Raw genomic sequence first — 22,538 nt, 5'->3', positions numbered from 1 at the left:
AAAGGCTGGACACACCACAGGTCATATCTCAACACATGCAGGCAGAAAAACATCACTTGAATTTCACTTCAGTTCCACTGAAGCCACATTACAGGTGTTACAATACAAACAGGATATTTTCCTAAGTCTCAGTCTACATTTACACAACAATGGTTCATGTGAAAACAGAAGACTTCCATTGGGTTTTGGATTTTATTCACAAGACAACGGTGTTGGAAACCTTAAGACACAAGTTTTTATAAATGCATCCCAAAGTGGAACCTTTGGAAACACTCCCTCTGAGGGAAAATGGAGGAAAATAAAACTCTGTGGAACCGAACTAACAGAGGCACTGCTGCTCGGCACAGTGATGACAGCAGTAGTAAATACTTCTGGTTCTGTGTGTGGTTTCATTAGAAAAGCGTCCAGCAGCGCCCACTACTGGCCCAGCATGGTAACTTTCTTTATTTCTGTCATTTCTGTGGAGAAAGGACTTTGTTTTCAAAACCCTCTGTGAAACAGAAACACCCCTATGTCGTGTTTTCTCTTCAGCAGTTGTCATGTGATCGATCAGACTGATCCTGACACAGAACAGGGTTCTGCCAGTGGGGTATTGTTCTGTTCTCAGATCTTTCCTCTGTTTTCTTTTTTCTTTTTGTTGTTTTGTTCTTATATTTATAGGATGTGCTGAAAAAGCCCCTGGCTTCAGCTGCTTCCTTTTCTTGGTCATTTGAAGTCAACAGTAGTTTGATTCTTTTTGTATCTTCTACGAGCAAACAGAAATCATTCATTCATTCATAATTAAATGTAGCCGCATTAACTCCTGAAGATGAGTTAATCTGACCCCACCAGGAGGGTCAAACGTCCAGACGTCCCACTGGGACACATGGAGAGAAACAGGAAGGACAATTTATCCGATGAGCAGGAGGAGGTGATGGGATTAAATGTTTCCAGGTGAAGCTGTTTGGGGGCCATAATCGCAGGAATGCTGCGGCTCGGTCCAGACCGGCGGGGCTCCGGCCTCATGTGGAACAACCAAGCTGTTTTTAATGCCGGTGCTCAGGTCGTGCTTGGAGACTCCAAAACACAAGCAGCAGGACTCTGACATGCGGCTTTGTCCCCGGCGGCCCCCCCGGGGCAGATTCCTGGAGGAGGATCAATAGATCAGGGGGCAATTCTTACACCCGTCAGCAAAAAGACAAAGTAATAATTTGTTGGCCGTCTTGGCCCGGTGTCAGGAAATGTTTGACTGGAGTGACCGCGGGGTGTGTGGGGGTGTGTGGAGGGGCAGGAGGAGGGACGGGGTATAAATGTCCCCCTGCAGTCCGCCTCCACCACCAGACCGTCACAGACCTCCAGGACAGGACAAGGTAAGACCACCTGGGGGGGGGAGGAGGGGGTCACCAGATCTGAGAAACACACACTCTGAGAAAATAGATGATAAATATTACTTCGCTTATATGTAGCTTTAATTTGAAAGATTGCCTTGCTTTTAAATGTCAATTAATTTAACTGATTTTTTTTTCTTTTTGTTTGCTGATAAAATATTTTCGTGAGCAAAATCCAGAAATTTCAGTGAAAATATACATGAAAAAATAAAGTATTTGTTTCTGCCTGTTGTTACTCTCTTTATAAAACTGACTCAGCGACATTTTGACCTCTGATCATCACCACAGAGTCAGACGAAATCAATGAGCTATACAAATTGTATAGATAATGCAGGATTATCTAATATCTGCTCTTGTTATCTCAAAAACTCGACCTTTGGTTTTCTGTGATCGATTTCTGCACTTTTTGAGGGTCCGGTTACAAAAGAAGTTTGTTGGAATCAGAACATTTCAAAATGTTTTGTTCAAATTTGGTCAAATATACAGTTTATGTTCAGTTATTTTTCATGTGATTTAAAATGACATAAGGGAATAGTCTGAAGCCCAGTGTTCAATTCAGAGTTTTTACCAGATTTCTCTTTGCTCAGTTATTGGCTTAAGGAGACCAGTCATGCAGATCATCAGTTTCAGTACAGGCTCCTGTGTTCGGGAGTCAATAGTTTCACCATCTGACCTCCGACTCTTTGTCCACTCATGCATTTTAGTGACAGATAAGTCAAATTTTGTTGGTTAACAGCAGAGACACAAAATGTGCAATCTTCCTTCCAATATTCATTCATTCTTTATTTAGTTATTTTGCAGCTTTAACAACTGAAAATTAAGGGACTTTCGTGCAGTGTGGCTGCTGGGAACCCTTAAGACTGTTACAGTGACAGAGTTTATAGCCATGCTACAGGAGTTTATCCAGAGAAAAAGATCCAAACACGAGTGTCTGAAGGAGATTGACAATACCTAAATTACTTCTAAGAATCATGCTTAAACACTGCCTATTGTGTGCCCCTATATTTTTCATGAATTCTATTGTTGTCATTAATTCATCGTTGTCAGGAAGAAGAAGACAGAAGAAGCTACTAAATACCATGTTCTAAAGGTTTAAAGTTTCGGAGTCTTTAAGTGTTTCCTGTCTCGGTGCTAGCAGTGATGATAAGTTGGATGAAACATCTGAATTAATGTTGTATTGTAGCCTAGAGGCTTTGGCTTGTTATGATTCGTTTTAATTTATCTGTAAAGCACCAAATACAGCAGAGTCGTTTGAAGGCCCTTTAGCGAACAGGGGACAGTCTCTCATTCTTAATCCCACGGTGAGGGAGTGTCTGGTTTAGACGGTCAGATTCATGCTGTACTTTATAGATGTGTTGAATAAGACCCCATTTAAACAACATTTCAAGTCAAAATACATCGAAAATGAATTGAAAACTAAGTTGAGGGTTGAACAATTCTGAGGGAAGTTTTCATCAAGTCAGTAAAAGTTTTTCAACCTGACTACCTCACCAAACTCGAACCAACCAACCCAAAGTTTGTGTCTTTCTCCACAGATGAATCCTGAAGTTCTGCCCTTCATCCTGCTGCTGTTTTCCACCGTCCGGGCCTTTCAGTACTCCGAGCTGGCACAGTATGTGGACAGTCACCAAGAAGAATATGTAGAGGTACTAGATATTCTACAATTTAAACTCTTTGAAGTTTTTCACGTGATGAACCCGGAAGTCAAATCTTTTCAGAATTTAAACACTTGGTTAAACAGTTTTAGCAAATGAGCTTTCTTAAGATGACAAAAATCCAAAATGCCCCCATGGATTTCACTCTATTACTCATCATTACCAACACTGTGATCAATAAACCAGTCCTCATAAAGTGCCTACATGTCATTAAAACATGTTAGGAATTTCTGCTCCCTGAGCTGTTGGTAGTATTAGATCAATCGTAACGAACAGTAATGAGAAGTTAGGAAATAAACAAGAAGGTACGTCCATCTGGAGAGATCAAGATCTAGATCTCACCATCAAAATTCATCCTGAGCTTTTGAGTTAATAATGACAACCAAGCAACCACTTATAAACTGACACCAACAAACCATCCAAACAACCGAGCAATCAACCAATCATCAAACCAGCAACCAATCAGCCAACCAACCAACCAGCCAGCCAGTCACCCAGCCAATCAACCACACTGTAAAAAATTACCAGCATTTCACAATAATTAACAGTATTATTTTACAGTAACTTGTTGTAATTAAGTTTCCCTGTAATATCCTAATGAATACCTGTAAAAACTACAATAGACTTGGATTTTATAGCATCTCACTGTTATTTTACAGTAATATCCTGCAATCTAAAACCCCTGTTATATCACAACAAGGTCTGTAATATCACAGCAACACAGTAAAAAAATGCAAGGACTTCACAGCATTCAGTAGTAATATTACAGTGACACATTGTATTCAAATATTCCTTGGTAAGTCACATGACTGAACTGAACTAGAGAATAATGGTGCTGCCCCAGTGACTGTGGACCGGGCCGCGAGGCATCATGGGTAGCGGGATTGTTTTGGGGCCATTTCAGGGCCATTTTAAGTGTTCTGTTTTGTTTATTTGTGCTTCGTTGTGTTATAGTCATGTTGGGGGTTTGTTATTGTGTGCTGTTGCCACTTTTCTGTTCCCTTTGTATTATTTTATTTTCATGTCCTGTCAGACCGGGACTCAGAGGGGTTGCCATGGGGGTGGCTTCGACCTGCACGCCTTTACAGGGTGTTTGTGTTCTTGTCTGGTTGCTTACTTGTTGTAACAACAAAGCTCCAGTGTGTTGAATCTAAAGAACAGTCATCCTTGTTCGCTGCTGCCACCGCTCCACAAACGCTACAAGAAGTTGATAGGTGAATATATAGCTCATCTAACTGATAGCATTTCACAGTAAATTATTGTTGACTTGTGCATTGCTTTCACGGCACACACTGTAAAAGCACAGGGCCCTGTTGTAATGATGTAGAGCAAAAGGTTGTAATTCCCCAGTAGTGTCCTGTAATATCACAGTATCGCTTTGTCATTGACACTGTGAAGTTACAGTAAACAGTTGTGCTTTTGCAACAATGCATTGTAATGTCACATATGTGAAATCACAGTAAATTGTTGTGAGGACATTTCACAGTATCGTTCTGTAATCCTTGCTGTGAAAGTCATGCAAAACTTATCCAGTAATTTATTGTGAATTCACACCGAAAAATTTTGCAGTGCAAACAACCAACCACTTATAAAGCAACACTAACAAACAACCCAACAAACCAGTCAACAACCAACCAACCAATCAACAAACCAACAAACTAACACCGACCAACATCAACAAACTAAATACCAAACAACATACCAACCACCCGACCGACCAGTCAACCAACCACCCAACCACTAATATACCAACACTAAGTACCCAAAAAAACCAACCAAAACCAAACAACCTATCAACCAACACCAACAAACTACCAACAAACTCAAGCAACCAGACTGGTCGACAGATCAACCAGCAGTAATGAAAAGATAATCCACCTGGCAAAGGTAAATGAAAGAATGCAAAGGCATAGTGAAGGTACACAAATGATCCCGATTAATTCTAAACTACTATGGATGTTTTGAGGGAGTCTAACAGCAAATATATCAAAATGTAACCAAAAATACTACAGTCCACAATGACAGAAAACATTTCTTCAAAAAGTCTGGAATCAAACGTCGTGGGAGGGTCAGCTCAGGAAATGCCTCTCACCACAATATCATCAAAATGGCTATGGTGGAGGAAAAGATCAAACACACTGAATAAATCTGACTTTAGCTAACAATGAAAAACACTGTGTGGGAAAGTGAAGAGCTGTGGAAAAAAAACACGTAAATAAAAGGTTATTAGGGAAAAAAAGGACAAATATTGCGAGGTAAAGTAATTGCACCTTAAACGTACCCTAAGAAATATCCTCACCATTAGAATTGATAGAGTTTCTTGGTAAGTATCAGTAAAACCAAGACAGAAACTATTGTAGATTTCTCAGTTTCAGACCCATCTCCTTTCCTGTGGTTGTGTGAATAACTAAGAAGCGTGCTGTGTGTTTCAGAGTTTGAGGGACTGGGTTGCCATCGAGAGCGACTCTAGCAACGTTCAGAAGCGAGCCGACTTGCACCGCATGATGGAGATGGCGGCTGAGAAGCTGAGGCTGATGGGAGGCACGGTGGAGCTGGTGGACATCGGAGAACAAGAAGTCAGTGACAGAACCCGATCTTTTCAGCGCCCGTTCTCTCAGTTTGAGGCGCTCAAGCTTTATACGTGAGCGTCGTTCTAATTGGTTGGTAAATAAGTCTTATTTCGTACAAAGTTTTCTTCATGCAGACTGCTGAAGGAAGCAAATGAGCTGCAAACTTCAAAAAAGGCGCGGGGCGGTCGGGACCGATTCTGCCTCCTAATTACTGACTGCGCCACATCAAAGCCGCTTCCCTAACTCATTAAACATATAGTGAGCTTGAGGTCGAGCCGGATGTCACCTCCATCTGCTGCTCACCGGTAATTAGGAGCAACACGCCGCGAACTGTTGCTCTGTCAGGTTGTCTCGGAGGAAGGTAAAAACAATAGCTGCTAATCCTTTGATATTACACAACTGCGTGCTGACGTGTTTATTCCAGAGCTTCTTTGGACTTCTGCCTTCATGTAAAACAATCACTGGCATCCCGATGGAGACTGTGGATCAGTGGAATTCCTTTGATTGTGGAGAAGTGTACACTCAGACAGAGTGTGTAGCTCAGGAGGGTCAAACTCGCTTCAGTTCAGGGGCCACATGGCGCCACATTTCACTTCAAATGTGTGGAAACTGTGAAACGATAGCACAGAAAGTTAGAAATATGCCCAAGTTTCCCCTCAGGTTTCATGGAAAAAAACAAAAAGTAGTGAGCATAGCACTTCATGAGCCATAGATGCATTGCAGTGTCTGTGATAAGTCAACATATCATTTGCAATGATCCCTGTTACCCTTGTTGCCTCACACTACAGCTTGTTTACTGCATTTTAATGTCAATTTCCTCTCATAAATACAAAATGACATTGTAAACCCAATCAAACCCAATTTAACATTGAAAACATGCTATTACTTATCCTTCAACATATCTTTAATCCATCATATTGTCTTTTATACCCACTTTTTATACAAAGTTTGTATTTTGAGGAGTTATACCGATCCCAAGTGGACAACGCGCCAGTTCACCAGCGAGCCAACGAAAAACATCATATTACCCTTATTCAAGGTCTACAAGCTTCAGCACAGTTTTAGACAAACTCCACACAGAATGGCTCCAGTCATGGAAACAAACCGGAAACTTCCATCTGTGAGGAAAGACAGTTACCCACTACCACTGGGCTATGTGTTTTATTAGTCTGTTTCCTTTAGATCAGAACCTTTTATTGCATCTATTTTGAACACAGTCGTGTTGTTTTCCATGTTTTCTCTCTTCTGTTTTTGTGTTGTTCAAATAAGGTTAATAGTTTTTGTATCTGCAGCTTCCAGACGGGACGACGTTAACGTTGCCTAAAGTGGTGACAGCTCAGTTTGGCAGTGACCCCAACAAGCACACGGTGTGTGTCTACGGTCACGTGGACGTGCAGCCCGCAAAGCTGGAGGACGGCTGGGCGACGGATCCGTACAACCTGACTGACATCAATGGTTAAAACCTTCTCTTTTACATTATCAACTTATTCACATATTGCAAAAACACTCTTCAATCCCACATTTCTCTTCATATCATCTATATTATTCAGATTTTCCTTAAATAATTGTAAAATAATTGACACATTTGTCATTAAGTGATCCAAACAGTACAGTGCTTGCAGTAGTATCATGCAGTAGTACTTGCAGTACCAATTGTTACCAGAAGATGGTGCAGTGAGCCACTGAAACATCCAAACATTGTTCAGTCCAACACTTTGTTTTATTCAAGGTACACTTTGTGCACATTTTACAATAATCATTGAAAAACGATCTAGAATGATCTACAGAACTGGAAGCAGAGGAGTATGGAGTGAAATTAATGCCAAAACCTCTCCAACACAAAAAACGTGTTTTATTCACAGCCGATGATTCACACACAAACACAGTGTGTTTTGCAAAAGCAAAATGTCATTCACAACTAATGCACTTAGGTTTGTCCATCAAAAAAACGTTCCACAAATTAAAAAAATCTACATCTGCACTTACATTAAAATATTCTTTAAGTGCAAAATAAAATCTTTCAAGATTAATTTTTTTTTTCCGAGTACAAAAAACAATTCTGCGGGTTGGAGAAAAAAATCTGCAGGTTGGAGAAAAAATTCCGCGGGTTGGAGAAACTTTTCTGCGGGTTGGAGAAACTATTGGCTCCCCAGCGTCACGTGACTTTTGGCAGCGATTTTGCACCTTCCTGATTCGCATCCGCAGGACTTAGGATTTATTCACAACTGCCAGTGTTGTGTAATTTGCATGCCACAACAGGAGGTGGCGCTGTGCGCGTTCACGTTTACAGTGTTTACAGTAAATGATCATGTACTGTGCTGCAACAAGACAGAATTAAACACAAGGAGAAATGGACCAAAACAGAAAGGCGACGGACTGTATGGAGACCAGCTGGACCCTGTTCAGACCCGGTTGGGCTCACTTACCGCTCCTGTTGTGGAAAAGGCTGCCTGGAAGTGACATGTCCATCAAAGCATCGCAGCAGCACGGCGCTGTTGGTTGTCAGGGCACAAACTTTTGTCTTGAAGACAGTAATACTACAGCCAGACACAGAAACACTACAGCCAGACAGACTCACATCATTGTGACAGCTGCTAAGTTTTGTGACTTAGTTGTGTGGACGCCGGTGGACTGCAAGGTGCACAATGTTTTCCTTCATTTTATTTGCAGTGTTATTTGTTTATGCACAATCTAATCGTACTTTATACAGTTGCAGTGATATTTGTGTGCACAGACTTTTGCACCTTATTTGAACTGTAACTGTAACTAACAGTGTCGCTGCTACACAAGAAGGTTGGTAATAAACAGAAAAGACTTTGAAACCAGAAATGGTGACATTATTGCAGCATGGGTAAATGGCACAGTCTCACAGAGGATTTCCCATTAAAATGAAGTTTCATAAATAGCTACTGAGCTACAATATTTAATTTCACCATAGTCTTATTTACTTATTAAAGCAGAGGCTGGTTTTTGTCACCATATGAGCAGTAACAGGTGAATAGATTTACCTGTCCTGACAGAATGAAATGTTCAGGATAAATATTAGAATGAAGCAGAGGAAGACTGTTAGCCATCAATTTTATTTACAGAAAAACAGAAGTTGATCACATATAATCAAGATAAACAAAACAAGCGGTTCATCTCAGCACACATGGACTTCATTTCACCATTCATAAGTTTACAACTGACACACTGCTCATTCTCCACCATGTCGCTCTGTTGTGGAGCTTGATAACCATCAGGTGTGTGAGGTTCAGGTGCAGTAACTGCCGTCACACTCTCCTGTCTCCTTTCTCTCTGTTGGAATCTTTCTCCTCCGTGTGTTGAGATGTGATGACAGGAGCGCAGTCTGGATGAGGTTCATTCACTTCATCAGCAGCTCTCCTGAAAAACACACACACGCCCATTATGACTTTTAACATGAGGTCAGTTACAATGTACTCTCAAAGTCAATCTCCTATGAGTGAGGACAATTATGATATAAATTCAACAGTAATCTATAAGGAAGTGGAGGAAAGAGTGTTTGCTTTGCCACTACTGCCCTGAGCTAGCGCGGCTAACGCCAGCAGCCAGCTAACACAACTGACACCACAACATGGGTTAGCTCCAGCAGTGACAAAAATGACATGTACCCACGAAGATAATTTAATTTTTCATCAACAATGACCACAAACTCACCTGTTGGCTGCTCAGGGCGTGTTGTTTTGGGGCGACTGACTCACTCGGTTGTGGTCCTGGCCATGGTGGATGGTGCTATGCGTTAAACGGCATCAACAGCGCCACCTCCTGTTGTGGCATGCAAATTACACAACACTGGCAGTTGTGAATAAATCCTAAGTCCTGCGGATGCGAATCAGGAAGGTGCAAAATCGCTGCCAAAAGTCACGTGACGCTGGGGAGCCAATAGTTTCTCCAACCTGCAGAAAAGTTTCTCCAACCCACAGAAAAGTTTCTCCAACCCGCGGAATTTTTTCTCCAACCTGCAGATTTTTTTCTCCAACCCGCAGAATTGTTTTTTGTACTCGGAAAAAAAAAATAATCTTGAAATATTTTATTTTGCACTTAAAGAATATTTTAATGTAAGTGCAGATATATATTTTTTTAATTTGTGGAACGTTTTTTTGATGGACAAACCTAAGTGCATTAGTTGTGAATGACATTTTGCTTTTGCAAAACACACTGTGTTTGTGTGTGAATCATTGGCTGTGAATAAAACACGTTTTTTGTGTTGGAGAGGTTTTGGCATTAATTTCACTCCATAGAGGAGACATAATGCATGAAAACAGGTAGAGTGGTTGTGTTTAGCAGTGTTGTTGGTCAGGTCAGTGTTTTTATTCAATTCTCATAATCATTCTACCAACAAAGAACTAAACTTTACAAATTCCCTTATTTTTTTCACTTTGATTCATTGGCTGTTTGGTGTGATTGTATTTGTAGGTAACCTCTATGGAAGAGGAGCATCTGACAACAAAGCCCCGGTTTTAGCCTGGATCCACGCGGTCCAGGCTTACCAGGCCCTGAGTATGGTGAGAGACGTTCACCATGACACATCCATCAATCATCCATCCATCTATTAATGCACTAAACTGCAGGTATACCTGGTTCTTAAAGTGACATTACACGTAACCTAAAGATAATAAATAGTAAAACAATATGGACGTACATAAACAGAAACTTACACTACGCATCGTAGAGCAGTCGTGTCCGGCTGTGGTCCTGCAGGGTCCCTGTCCTGCATATTTTAGATGTCTTCCTGCTTCAGCACACTGAGGATTGGATTCTGCTGACTGAGTGTATGAGCCTCCTAACAAAAGCCGTTATTTACATAAAAACCATTGCCTACAGTATCCAAAGCCAGCTGAAACCCCCTTCCCATTCCTGCACATGTTTAAAGCATTAGATAAAACCTTTCTTACATCTAGTAACCTAACGAAGCTGTTCCCCCGGTCCACCAGGACCTGCCTGTCAACGTGAAGTTTGTCATCGAGGGCATGGAGGAGACCGGCTCTAACGGCCTGGATGCCATGATCCTGGCTCAGAGGGACACCTTCTTCTCAGACGTGGACTACATCATCATCTCAGACTGCGGGTGGCTCAGCAGGCGGCCGGCGCTCACCTACGGCACCAGAGGGAACTGCTACTTCTTCGCCGAGGTGGCGTATCTGCAGCAGATGAAAACGGCCGAGTTCCTTCCTGAGACTCACTTTTTGCCCCCTGACGTCTTCCTCTCATGTGTTTTCAGGTTGAAGGACCCAAACAGGACCTACATTCTGGTGTTTATGGAGGAACTGTGATCGAACCGATGACTGACCTTATTGGTATTCTGGGTGAGCATAACTTCTGTTGCGTTTTGTGTGTTCGTTAGCATGATAACAGTGCTGGGAGCACCCGAAAATGCAACTTTTTGAAAACAGCTCCCAAAGTGAAACTTTAGGAAAACACTCAGACTCCGTTGTCGTGTGGACGGGTGAAAACGCAACGTGCCGACACACATTGAGAAGTTGATTAGGTCCCTGAATCTGACAGATTAACAGAATAACATACACAATCAATAAAGCCTTCATGAATATGAAATGTGGACAGGTTTAAACTAATAGATTAATTTACAATGGGCAACGTGACCTGAAAGTGTTTCCTTGTTTATGAATCTGTGTGTTTGAACAGCAGATATAAACCAGAATTTCTTCAACTGGCCCCACACAACTTTTAATGGCAGACTTTAACATTTTTTTTTTTTTTTTATGCTGTACTTTTTCTTAGCTCTTCTCACAGATCTTGTCCCATATTGTGCTTCCGTTTGTTTTTGTGGGATTCAGATTTATTTGCTGTTGCAATTTCATGGTCTCACATTAACCTCCATGTAAAGAGCAGGTTTATTGGAAAATTGAAAGTCAGAGTCCGCTTCGTCTTCACTCTGCAGACACACTAATCAGTCCAAGTGGAAAGATCCTGATTCCAGGGATCCGGGAGGCGGTGGCTCCCCTCTCTGACGAGGAGTGGAAAATGTACCAGGACATCCAGTTTGACATGGAAAACTACAAGAACAAAATCGGTGTGAACCAGCTCATGTACAACAACAAGGTAATCTCTCATCAGTCGTCTACACCACGTTGTCCAGCTTAGCGTAGCTTGATGCTGGAGACAGTCCCAGCTGACCAGAGACAGGGAGTCTCCTGAGCAGGTCACCAGGTCAGATTAGAGTATCACTCAGCTGACGTTGATTAAAAAATGGATGAACACCAGATTAGAAGAATATTTCTCAGAGGTGCAATTCGGGATACACCGATACCACTTTTTCAAGGACGAACACCAACATTTAGCAACTTGCTGATACTGAGTATTGATACAAGTGCTAAGAATTAAATGGATCTATTAAATGGAAAGAGTCTTCAAACCGCGCCCATTGCTTGCCATCGCTTGTCTTCGTACTGGCTGTCCTGATGGATGAGGTTGTCTCGGGGATCTTTTATAAGTCCATGCTGTATCGGACCTGATATCGGTGTCAGTGCATCTCTAGTAAAACTTTGAAAACTGCTTCTAGTCTCATCTTGAAGTAGAACTTCCCAGTGAGAATAGCAAGTCACCTCGCATTGGCTGGTCTATCACTTTGCACTGCGAGACATTGACGTGACCCTGTTAGTTCTCATTCTGCTGTTCAGCGACAAAGAAAGAAGCAGCAAATGGCAACACGAGAAACTCAATGTCTTCACTCTCCTCCATGAAACAGATGGAAACTGTGGTACTGAGAGCAGACAGGATGCTGAGATGATGCTCCAAGTACAGAGATGAGCTGAAGCTCAGCAGAGTCCTCACTGTTTCTTGGACTTGCAGGTGGATTTGTTGGCTCACATGTGGCGATACCCAACTGTTACCATCCACGGCATTGAAGGGGCTTTCTCCGACCCTGGAACCAAGACCGTCATTCCTGCTAAAGTCACAGCAAAATTCTCAATCAGACAAGTTCCCAACATGGACCCGGCGATGGTGAAGAAACAGGTAAAAGACACCTGTCAGATTGACAGGATCAATAAGGCTACGTTCACACTGCAGGGCTTAATGCTCAATTCTGACTTTTTTGTGAAATCAGATTTTTTTTGCGAGTTCGTTCACATTTACAATAAAATGCGACTTGTATGTGATCTCCCGTCTGAACGGAATACCACCCAAAAGTGTCCCGCATGCGCAGAAGAGGACATAACGACGTCTCGCAGCAGCGCGCTTCAGTGTTTGCAGAACCCACAAACAACATACAGAATCTGCAGCTTTTCAAGCATCATTTTATTTAAGAACTGATCAAACACGCATTCTTACAATTGAACATTGAGCAATCATTTGAGCGCTGCGCTTCTAACCCCTAAATTCCACATCCTCCGGTCCGCTCCGTCTGCGCTCAGCTCAGCTCCGGTCCGACCGCCGCAGCAAATACGTTGCTATTTTAATGACTGTAGCTGATTTCACAGCCTCCGTTCAGCTCCGCTCCGCTCCGCTCCGTCAGTCCAAAATAGAGCCGAGGTCTATTTTTCTCTCCGGTCCGGTCCGTCAGGTCTCCGTACGCATAAATTTCCACAGTTCAGATGCACCAAACAGGAAAGAGAACTCCAACAACCTCCGGTTTTATACAAAATAAAATCATTTTGTCTTTATTAAAAACTTTAAACTGTTAAAAGACTTTTTTTTTTCCGTCACATTAATTGTCGGATATATCACGAATAGACATACCATGCTGATTAAAATATACACTTTAAAAAGCGGGCAAACAAAAATTAAAGCACACTATCAAATTTTATTTGACAAACTTCTGTTTTGCCTGTAATCAAGCTATAGTCGAACGTTTCTGAATGTTTACACAGCTGCATATACGGCCCATTTGCAGGCTATTGTCCATAAATTTCGTGTTTTCTACAAAATACATAGCCTATTCAGGACCGTGTATGCATTTTATTCTGAAAGGCCCGAATGTCAACATCCTGATGCACGAAATTCAGCGTGTTGAAGCACAACAACCAGCATGAAGAGACGCTGATTTTGGAAGTGGAGAATCATAAAATTTTATATGACCCCATCATCCTTTCTACAGGATGTACAGAGAAAGATGCCAGTGTGGCCCAGACTGCTCAGCTTTTGGAGGTCGATGTGAAATAGCGCATGCGCTGCTCTGCTTCTCCGGCCGGGCGGAATAGAGACGCAGCGGAGCAAAGCGCACGCTGTGGATTTTGAACAGACGGAGCGGTCCGGAGCTGAGCGGAGCAGAGACGCACGCAGTGGAATTAAGCAGTAATCAGCCGCGCCGAGCTCCTTCTGTGTGTGAGAGAGAGAGAGGGAGAGAGAGAGGGGGAGAGAGAGAGAGAGAGAGAGAGAGAGAGAGAGCGCATGTGGATATTATTATTTTTTCTCTCCATTGTCCTGGCGCTGCAGAATTTAGCGAATGAGAAGGAAGAGAGCCAAGTTTTTGGTCATGGCGTTTTGTGGGGCAGTGGCAGTAACAGAGAAACGCAGTCAGGAGTGGGGGGACAGTGATGAGAGGCTTTAATGATACGGAGTTCAATAATAATTTTCGGATGACAAGAACTCCCTTAATGTACGTCTGCGAGCGCCTTTTTTTTAACACTCACGGTAAGACACATGTCTTCGGCGTCCCATATCGTGACGTGTAGGTCGGATAAATGTGACCTGGCCGTTCAGACTGAAGTCGCATGGCAAAAGACCAGATACGTATCGGATTTAGGACCACATATCCAAGTGGCCTGGGTCGCATTTGAAAAAATCTGATCGTGTCATTCAGACTGTCATGAAAAGATCCGATACAGGTCGCATAGGGGCAAAAAAAATCGGATTTGGGTCACTTCAGCCTGCAGTGTGAACGTAGCCTAAGAGTCTGTTGCAGGTTCTTCAGTTTGGTGCTTGTGGCTTTATGATGCAGGTGAGTGACTACCTTCACTCCGTCTTCGCCAAGAGGAAGAGTCCCAACAAGCTGAAGGTCACCATGGTGATCGGGGCCAAACCTTGGCTGGCCGACACTCAGCATCCCCTCTACGAGGCTGGAAAGGCCGCCGTCAAGAGAGGTGAACAGTACAGCACTCCCTCACACAATTCATCCCCTTCTGGCGTAAATGAAGTTTACTTCATCTGAATTCTGAATAATCGATTTAACAGATGGTGTTTTCATCTCGACTAGCGGAGCTTTAGATGAAACTTACGGGACATGAAGGTGACTCACAGTGAAAACTGACCATTTCCTTCTTTTCTGTTCCATTTTCTGCATCCCACAGTGTTCGACATGGAGCCTGACCTGATCCGTGAGGGAGGGACCATCCCTATTGCTAGAACTTTCCAGGATGTGACGGGAAAGAGCATCATCATGATGCCCATCGGAGGCTTCGATGACGGACTGCACTCACAGAACGAGAAAATGAGCAGGTTGGACCACACGTTTAGTCTCACCATTCACTTAAGTGTTCTCTACCATAACTGGAAAGTTACAGGTACTTTAGATGGACAGCCTGGGTATGTTGAAATAACCAGATAATGTGTGACAAACGTAGATGGTTTAAAGGCTGCTGGAGACCTTAATAGCAGAAATAAAGACATGTTTGAGTGAAGGTGGCTTGTGCCTCACTCCTGCCATGCTCTGGTCACCATGCTTTCTTCTCTTCATCTGAAAGGTACAACTACATCGAAGGCACCAAGTATTTCATCGCCTACTTGCATGAAGTGTCGCAGATTACGAAGACCAGCGTGTGATGAATCCTCATCCAGTATTCCAACAAACTGTGTCCTGATATTTTCACTGTATGTCTCTCTCTCTCTCTCTCTCTCTCTCTCTCTCTCTCTCTCTCTCTCTCTCTCTCTCTCTCTCTCTATCTGGACTGGATCATCCACTTTGTACATGTTGCATATTTTCATGCTCCGTATTCTGTCAGGCCGTACTGTAAATGTGTGTGTACGTTTGTCTGTTGAATAGTAAACCATGTACAAAGCAATCTTGTGTATATTGTGTGAAAATGAATTACACTTAACATAGAACAGAATTGCAGCACAAAGAGCTTGTGTGACGTGACACAGGTCAAAGTTCAAGCAGTTATTACATCCAGTAGTCTGTGTAAAGTGGGAGTGTGTAATGAAACTGTGCAGCTGTCGTGATGGGAAGAATAAAATATATCCCAAATGAATTGATTAAACATATTAATCCAATGGTTTGAACCATACATTCATTTTCCATGTAACTTAAACAGCTTTAAAGGGATAGTTCAGGATTTTTGACATGAATCTGTATGGCACCCTGTCAGCAGTGTTGTGCATTCACACAGACTGACCCCTGACCCCTGACCCCTGACAGCGTCCAGTGAGCAGAGATCCTGTCCGGTTTTGGTCCAGATGAAAGTAGTCCGGCAAGTTTGCTGGGGCCACGAAAATTAAGCATTTTTCTTCTCAAACTAATATGTGTTCGAAAGAGTGATATATTTGCATCATAAAACCGTTATTCATGAAAAAGTCATACCTCGTAAATGCCTGGCACTATTTTCTCTCCCTTCATATCACTCCGCGCTGCATGCAAAAAGGAGAACAACTTCATCTGTGTATGGAGGTCAAGGGTCAATGAGCTTACCAAACAAACTTTGTGATTCAATAATTAATGCTAAAGGTGCTCAAATCAATAAAACAACAAGGGTGCCCACATTTATGCACCTGTCTACTTTTGTTTAAAGGTGCTGTAGGCAGGATTCAGCATTGACGATTTGACCCATCTAAGATGGCGATTTGAAACCCAGCACAGCCAATCCTGTCCTGTTTTCTCTGACATCACGCCCTTACACAAGTTAAGACCCTCCCACAAGAACGTGCGACGAACGCCCCTCGACCAATCACGGTTAAAGCCTCATGGGCTCTTCTGATTGGTCAAAGATACCTGGAGCTGTCGAGATTCCTTTTCAGCTCAGAACAGAGACAGATGGAAACGCTGCGCCCTCGCAGTAGTGCAATTATGCTACACTCCTGAACGGCCTGGTCATAATCTTCCTGTGAAATGTATTGTGTGTGTTGTTATTGTCTTCTAATGTGGTGTAGGCTAGTGTTTGAATGCATCTGAGAGTGTGTTTGGACAGCCAATGGCTTACTGAAACAACAACATGCATTTATTTCTGCATGTTTCATTGATCATCTTCGCCAAGACGATTTGATGTAAGGTTTTTTGTAGGAAAAAGGGCGTTATATCTGGTCAAAACAAGATTGTTTGAATTTTAGGAGCTTCATTTTCAAAGGAAATCAGAAATATATTGAAATACTGTGATGTTTTTTGATAATGGATGTGATTACTTTTATTTTGCAGGTTGTTTCGTGCAAATTCGAGCTGTGGGGGCCGAGCTGTGTTCCGCGAAGCTGGAAGCTCAACTCGTTATATATTTCTCTATTTCAGCTGATTTTTGACTTAATGGAGACTTATTTTTTTAAATAAGCACAATATAAGCCAAGGCCATGTCTAAAATATATCTATTATGGTATTGGATCAGTTTCTGACCAAAAATAGCATCAGCAATATACTATCTATGAAGTTACAAAGGCTGAACTAATATAGTATCTCGATGTCCAGAATTTCCGGTAGTGTCCGTACCCCTATCCAGTTCCTCATTCCTACTATGTATTTGGCTTGAGCTGAATGTTCTATTTTATATACCTAGGTAGCACTATTTGAATGATGATATGTTGTGGATATAGTGCACACAATTAATATTACAACAGCTGCAAATGGGATCTGTTGTTTGCAATTGTAGTGTCCATACCCTCGCATTTTGTTATTCCACTTAGAAGTTGAAATTCTTGATATTATTGGAACATGTGAGCATGTTGAAAAGGGGTGTATTTATCTACAACTCTCAAGACAACATATTTGCCTAAAAGTACATCTTTTACCCACAGAAAACTAACGCAGAGAATCGAAGCAAGGACTTTGAATTCCAAAATTCCTCTTTTTGAATAACTCGCATAATGCTATGGGAAAATTCTCATTTGGTAAATTTGGTAATGGTAATTGCCAGATAATTTCAACAACAATTTCAGTGACTTTATGTTATTTCACTGCACTACCAGTTAGAGGTCGACCGATTCATCGGATTGGCCGATTCATCGGCCCGATAGGACGTTTTACAAACTTCTGAGTGTCAAGATTTCAGAAATAATGCAGTTGTTGTTGTTCATTTGATACAAATCAGTTAAGAAACATAAATTACAGCAATCCAGCAATGTGCAAATTGTATGTGCAGACATTTATATTAAGTTTGCAGAAAAGATCATTTATTTTCCACATATTTCATCACATTTGCACGTTATAGAGTCTTTTGTGGTCATTTGATGGGCAATAAAGCAGAGTTCTGTTCATATATTTTACTAAATTAAACAAACAACTGAGTTTATTAAGTTGTAGTGATGCTCTTCATCTGTTTTAAGTCTTGTTATGCTATCCAAGTCATGCTAATGTAGAGTCCATACCCCATTTTACCTCGACATCTTTAACTGATCACCATTTTACTACCAAATAAGATTACTGGATGAATTTTTTTGCATCTGATTGCTCGAAAACTGTAGTATAGTGAAAATAAAAATTGGCACAGTTTGTTGAGGCTGAATTTTTTAGTCTGCTGTCCACCTGGAGTCAATGTTGATTGTGACCAGGCCGTCAAGGATTATCAATGGATACTCTAATATTTAATCCAAAGAAAACACAGAAAAATTAGCATTGACTAGCAAAATCCTGCCTACAGCACCTTTAACTAATTACTGCACACTTTCTGTTAATCCTATAAACTTCATTTCACTTCTCAAACATCACTGTTTGTCTGCTATATGATGCATTTAACTGAAATTACTGATCCGAACAACCAATGATTTATAAAGGAAAATCTCAAAAATGATCAGGGGTGCCCAAACTTTTTCATACCACTGTAAACAACCTGAAAATAGGGCTGGGCAAAATTTCGATATCAATATATACCGCGGTATATTTTTATTCAATAACGGTGATATGAGTTTTAAACAAATTTTCGATATAGTGCATTACAGTATGCGTTTCACAATTATTAACCGCTGTTCACGGCGCCGCTGATTCAAGCCGAACAGAAAGCGCCGCGAGAGAGTGATCACTACTCAGCACGCACCACAGCTGGCTGTCCTCAGCTCATGCTACAAGCTAAGCTCCACCGCGGTAAGTTTGAGCTCCAAAATGAGAACTCGTGATGTAAACGCGACTGAACAAGCTTCCACAAGCTAATTTGTGGCCACGAAATAATAAATTGTGCGCACAAAATATTAATTAGTGGCTACGAATTAGGTATATCATTCACTGAACTGTCCAGTGAAGTTAGCAGCATATTGACAGATGCGGACTTTCGGTCTCAATAACTCTTTAAGAAAATGTCAGTAACATACAAAGGGCGCCTCCATCCCATCATTGTGAGGTGGACGATATGCTACAAGCTCATTTTTATTAAAAGTATCTGTCTATCAAGCGTCAGAAACAATATTGATTTCTATGAGCAGTCATAGTGCTGCGGGGTCAAGGGACCGTCTACAATTTACAAGACGCTGCAACAGCGAAGACAAATACCACAAAGAAAAAAAAAACAGTACAGGGATTCACTGCAGTGTCACCATAATCACTACAATCTTAAAGGGGCTGTATCATGCAAAATTCACTTTTTGTATGTTTTAACCTTGTTATATAGTTATGTACTCACCAAAAACACCCCCAAAGCATTTTTTCCCTTCATGCCTGCGTGTTTGAGCTTTCCTCGTGTTTCAGCTGCTCAGAGAGGCAGCCCCTCCCGCACCCGTGAAAACGCTCTGTTTTCCCACTATCACGTCACACTGTGAAGATGGCTCCCCTGAGCCCCCCTCCCGCAGGCCCTTGGCAATCAGCGTTGCTGCTTTTTTCTAACTCTGATTACGGAGATAAACTTTAACCATCATCTGAAAGCAACAATCAAGCAAGAGCAAGAGTCTGAAGGGTCTGCGCTTGGTGAGTTTCTAACAGGAAAAGATGTTTCCGCGTGTCTTTGCGTGTAAAGAAGCTAGAGCTAAAGAGCTAAAGCTAGCTAGCGTATTTGTTTTGAAGCTCCGATTGGTTGAAGTAGCTGTCAGTCAAAGTCAACAGGGGGAGAGGTGGGATTTCAGTGAAACAGAGCGTTTTCTCTTCCCGGTTTCAGAATTAGCTCCAGAAAATCTTTTATTTCACACAAAATGACTTTTCCTTTGCGCCAAAAATAAACTATTACCATATTAATGCCATTTCTAGGGTTTGCCCTTATGGAACAATAATATATTGTAATGTATAGGAAAATATATTACAATATATTAAATAATATATTTCCATATATGGGCCATTACTGTTTATATTTTTCAGTATATTGCAATATATGTATGGACCATACATGGCTATAACGTATATAATGCAATGAAGACAAAACAAATCCATATATTTTTACATGTAACTTTATTGACACAAGTTTACTTGAAACTGAACTCATGAATTCATCTCTCTTTCTTTGCAAAGTTTTTAATCCATCAAACTTTGTGTGATGGTATAGGTGAAGACCACTGTATCAAAAATGACTAATTTGATTAAATTTAATTAATATATGAAACATATTCTTCAATGTGTCCATAAAGGTCCAAAATTCTTGACATATTCAGGAAAGTGAAGGCATATATACATTAAATTACAGATTTCATACAGTTTGACAAAAAACTTTTCAATGTTTGTACATATTAGGACCATAAATGTGACATATATAAACCAGATGTAACATTTGCCCTTATTAACATTTCAGTCCTCCACACTGGCTCTTGGAGGTATACAGGTATAGAGACTTGCATATTGTGGCAGATCAATGAGCATGCATTTTCCTTTGAACATTGTCACATCAAATATCTGTTTCCTGCCACGCAATACTCTTTTCAGGCCAACTACATTTTCTACATGAAGGAATGTACTGTGTGATCTATCATACACTCTTCCAAGAGCAAAGCACTTTGTGTTTCCTTGTTGCTCTACTACAATGTAGTAGTAGACAGTGATTATGCGTCCATTCTGTAACAACACTGTGAAACTGTTCCTTTTCACTACTCTGGTGAACTCTTGTGAGTAATACAGGTGTCCTCTGACTAGAAGGCGACTAAATATTTTCACAACTGTATCCACAGTCACTGAAAGTTGCTCTCTCATGGCCAGTATCTCTTCACTTGTTAGTTTCCTGGAATAATGCAAGCCAAGGGCAACAACCTGATCTGACACTCTTTCAAACTGTTTCAGTTTCTTTTGACCAGTTAACTGGTTGTACAGCTGGACACATTCAGGCACAGCATTTCTCAGTGCATCATTCTTCAAAAGAGGCAATACCTGTCTGTATGTGAATTCCTTCATTATCTGCAAAGGAACACACTGAGTGCCATGAAACATTTTTAGTAACTCCCCATTAAATGACTCAAAAATATATCCTGAATGTGCCCACAAAGGTCCCCAGTTCTTTACAGATTCTGGCAGATGAAGACATAAATGTACATTAAATGACACATTCTCCTTTCCATAAAGTGCTTCAAATTGTTTGACAAAATCTACAACAAGTTTTTCACATCTTTTTAACTCCTCTGTTGTAATAACATCTTTGCATAGTAAGAACATGAATGTGACAACAGTCAACCAGTGCTGGTAAAAGACCTGGGGCAGAATTCCTTTCAGAACAAAGATGCTGTAAAACAGCAACCAGTTCTGCCATTCACTGGCCTTCCAAAACCTCCTCTGCTGAAGAGATCGAGGCACTCTTGTTACATTGCAAGGAGGCTTAATCAGTAGTAGCTGTTCATCAAGCTCTGCCACTCTGTTCCCAATATAATATGGTTTCTCGTGGTTTTCACTGTCCAGCCACATGCTTGCCAACTGCCGAACCAGACCAAGGTGTACATTATGCATATGGTCTGGAGGCATGCTATCTATGACGTCAAAGTGTGGAATGTTTATAAGACATGTAGGCCCTTTAACACCCCTCACCGATTTTGTGGTACGCAGAGCCTCCCTGGCATCGTTTACAGTTGAAGTGTGGTCCCTTTTTGGAACATCTTTGTATGGGTATGCTCTAACAGTACCATTTCCCTTTTGAACTTGTTCACCAGGATGCAGACAGAGGCTGCATCCGTACTGGCCATTAAACTGGGTCATGTTCTGTAGGATGGGCCTGGCAACTGAATCACACATCATTAGAGCTGTCACAACTCTGCAATGTTCCAAAATGCCATTTATTTTCAACTTGAAACCTACAGTGGACAACTTCTGACACTCTAGAGTGAATGGTTTTAAAAATGTGTTCACATTTGGCTTTTTGCTACCAAACCACAAGCCAAAAAGTAAAACATTTTGTTTGCGTATGGGATAAGGAAGCTCATTTACAGTCCCTTGTAATGGCCAAATACTGTACAGTGATGATTTAAATACAGGTACTCCATCACAGTTGAGTGTTAAGGAATATCCATGCAGACAATCAAGCGGGCCTCCGTTTCTGCTCAGTTTATGGTACATTTTACCACTATGTATGTCATCATAATGTTCTGAGGTACAGTCTCCATTTCCTGACTTGAGGCAAGCTGCAATATCTTCTCTTTGAAGAAGGCATTTAAGCTGTGTTTGTATTGGTAAGTATATAAAGAAATTTCCATTCTTCAGTGAGCTGTTTTTATCCCACTTCGTGCTGCACACAACACACTGCCCTTCACTAACTTCGTCACCAATGTAATATTCACAATTTGGACAGTAAATGTGACATTGCAAGTGACCTTGTATTGGCTTAAGTTCTTTTAAGAACAGATGCTTGGAGGATGACAGCGTGTTTTCTGGACAGTGAATATTAATCAAATCGAGAAGATCAGAGAGGGCCACACCTGTGAGCCCATGTCTCAAAACAAAT

The 22,538-nt window shown here is 41.4% G+C and overlaps 1 protein-coding gene across 1 annotated transcript; it reads left to right on the top strand.

The window, feature by feature from the left end:
- The first annotated feature begins 2,902 nt into the window (after positions 1-2,902).
- On the top strand, positions 2,903-21,574 carry cndp1 (carnosine dipeptidase 1). Its single transcript, XM_030101997.1, has 12 exons — positions 2,903-3,013; positions 5,455-5,598; positions 6,885-7,047; positions 10,030-10,118; positions 10,548-10,745; positions 10,835-10,919; positions 11,513-11,673; positions 12,424-12,588; positions 14,513-14,654; positions 14,862-15,009; positions 15,255-15,364; positions 21,562-21,574. The coding sequence occupies exons 1-11, from the start codon at positions 2,903-2,905 to the stop codon at positions 15,331-15,333; spliced, it is 1,485 nt and encodes a 494-aa protein (XP_029957857.1). The 3' UTR covers positions 15,334-15,364; positions 21,562-21,574.
- Positions 21,575-22,538: the final 964 nt, after the last annotated feature.

Source organism: Salarias fasciatus, chromosome 11 (assembly GCF_902148845.1).
Source record: "Salarias fasciatus chromosome 11, fSalaFa1.1, whole genome shotgun sequence".
NCBI lineage: Eukaryota > Metazoa > Chordata > Actinopteri > Blenniiformes > Blenniidae > Salarias > Salarias fasciatus.
Note: the sequence above shows the minus strand (reverse complement) of the source record. Positions and strands in the feature narration are given on the sequence as shown.

Coding starts and splice junctions, on each gene's coding strand:
- cndp1 (XM_030101997.1), top strand. CDS start 2,903: ATGAATCCTGAAGTTCTGCCCTTCATCCTGCTGCTGTTTTCCACCGTC. Junction 10,746..10,834: donor ACTGCTACTTCTTCGCCGAG/GTGGCGTATCTG, acceptor ATGTGTTTTCAG/GTTGAAGGACCCAAACAGGA. Junction 15,010..15,254: donor CAGAACGAGAAAATGAGCAG/GTTGGACCACAC, acceptor TTCATCTGAAAG/GTACAACTACATCGAAGGCA.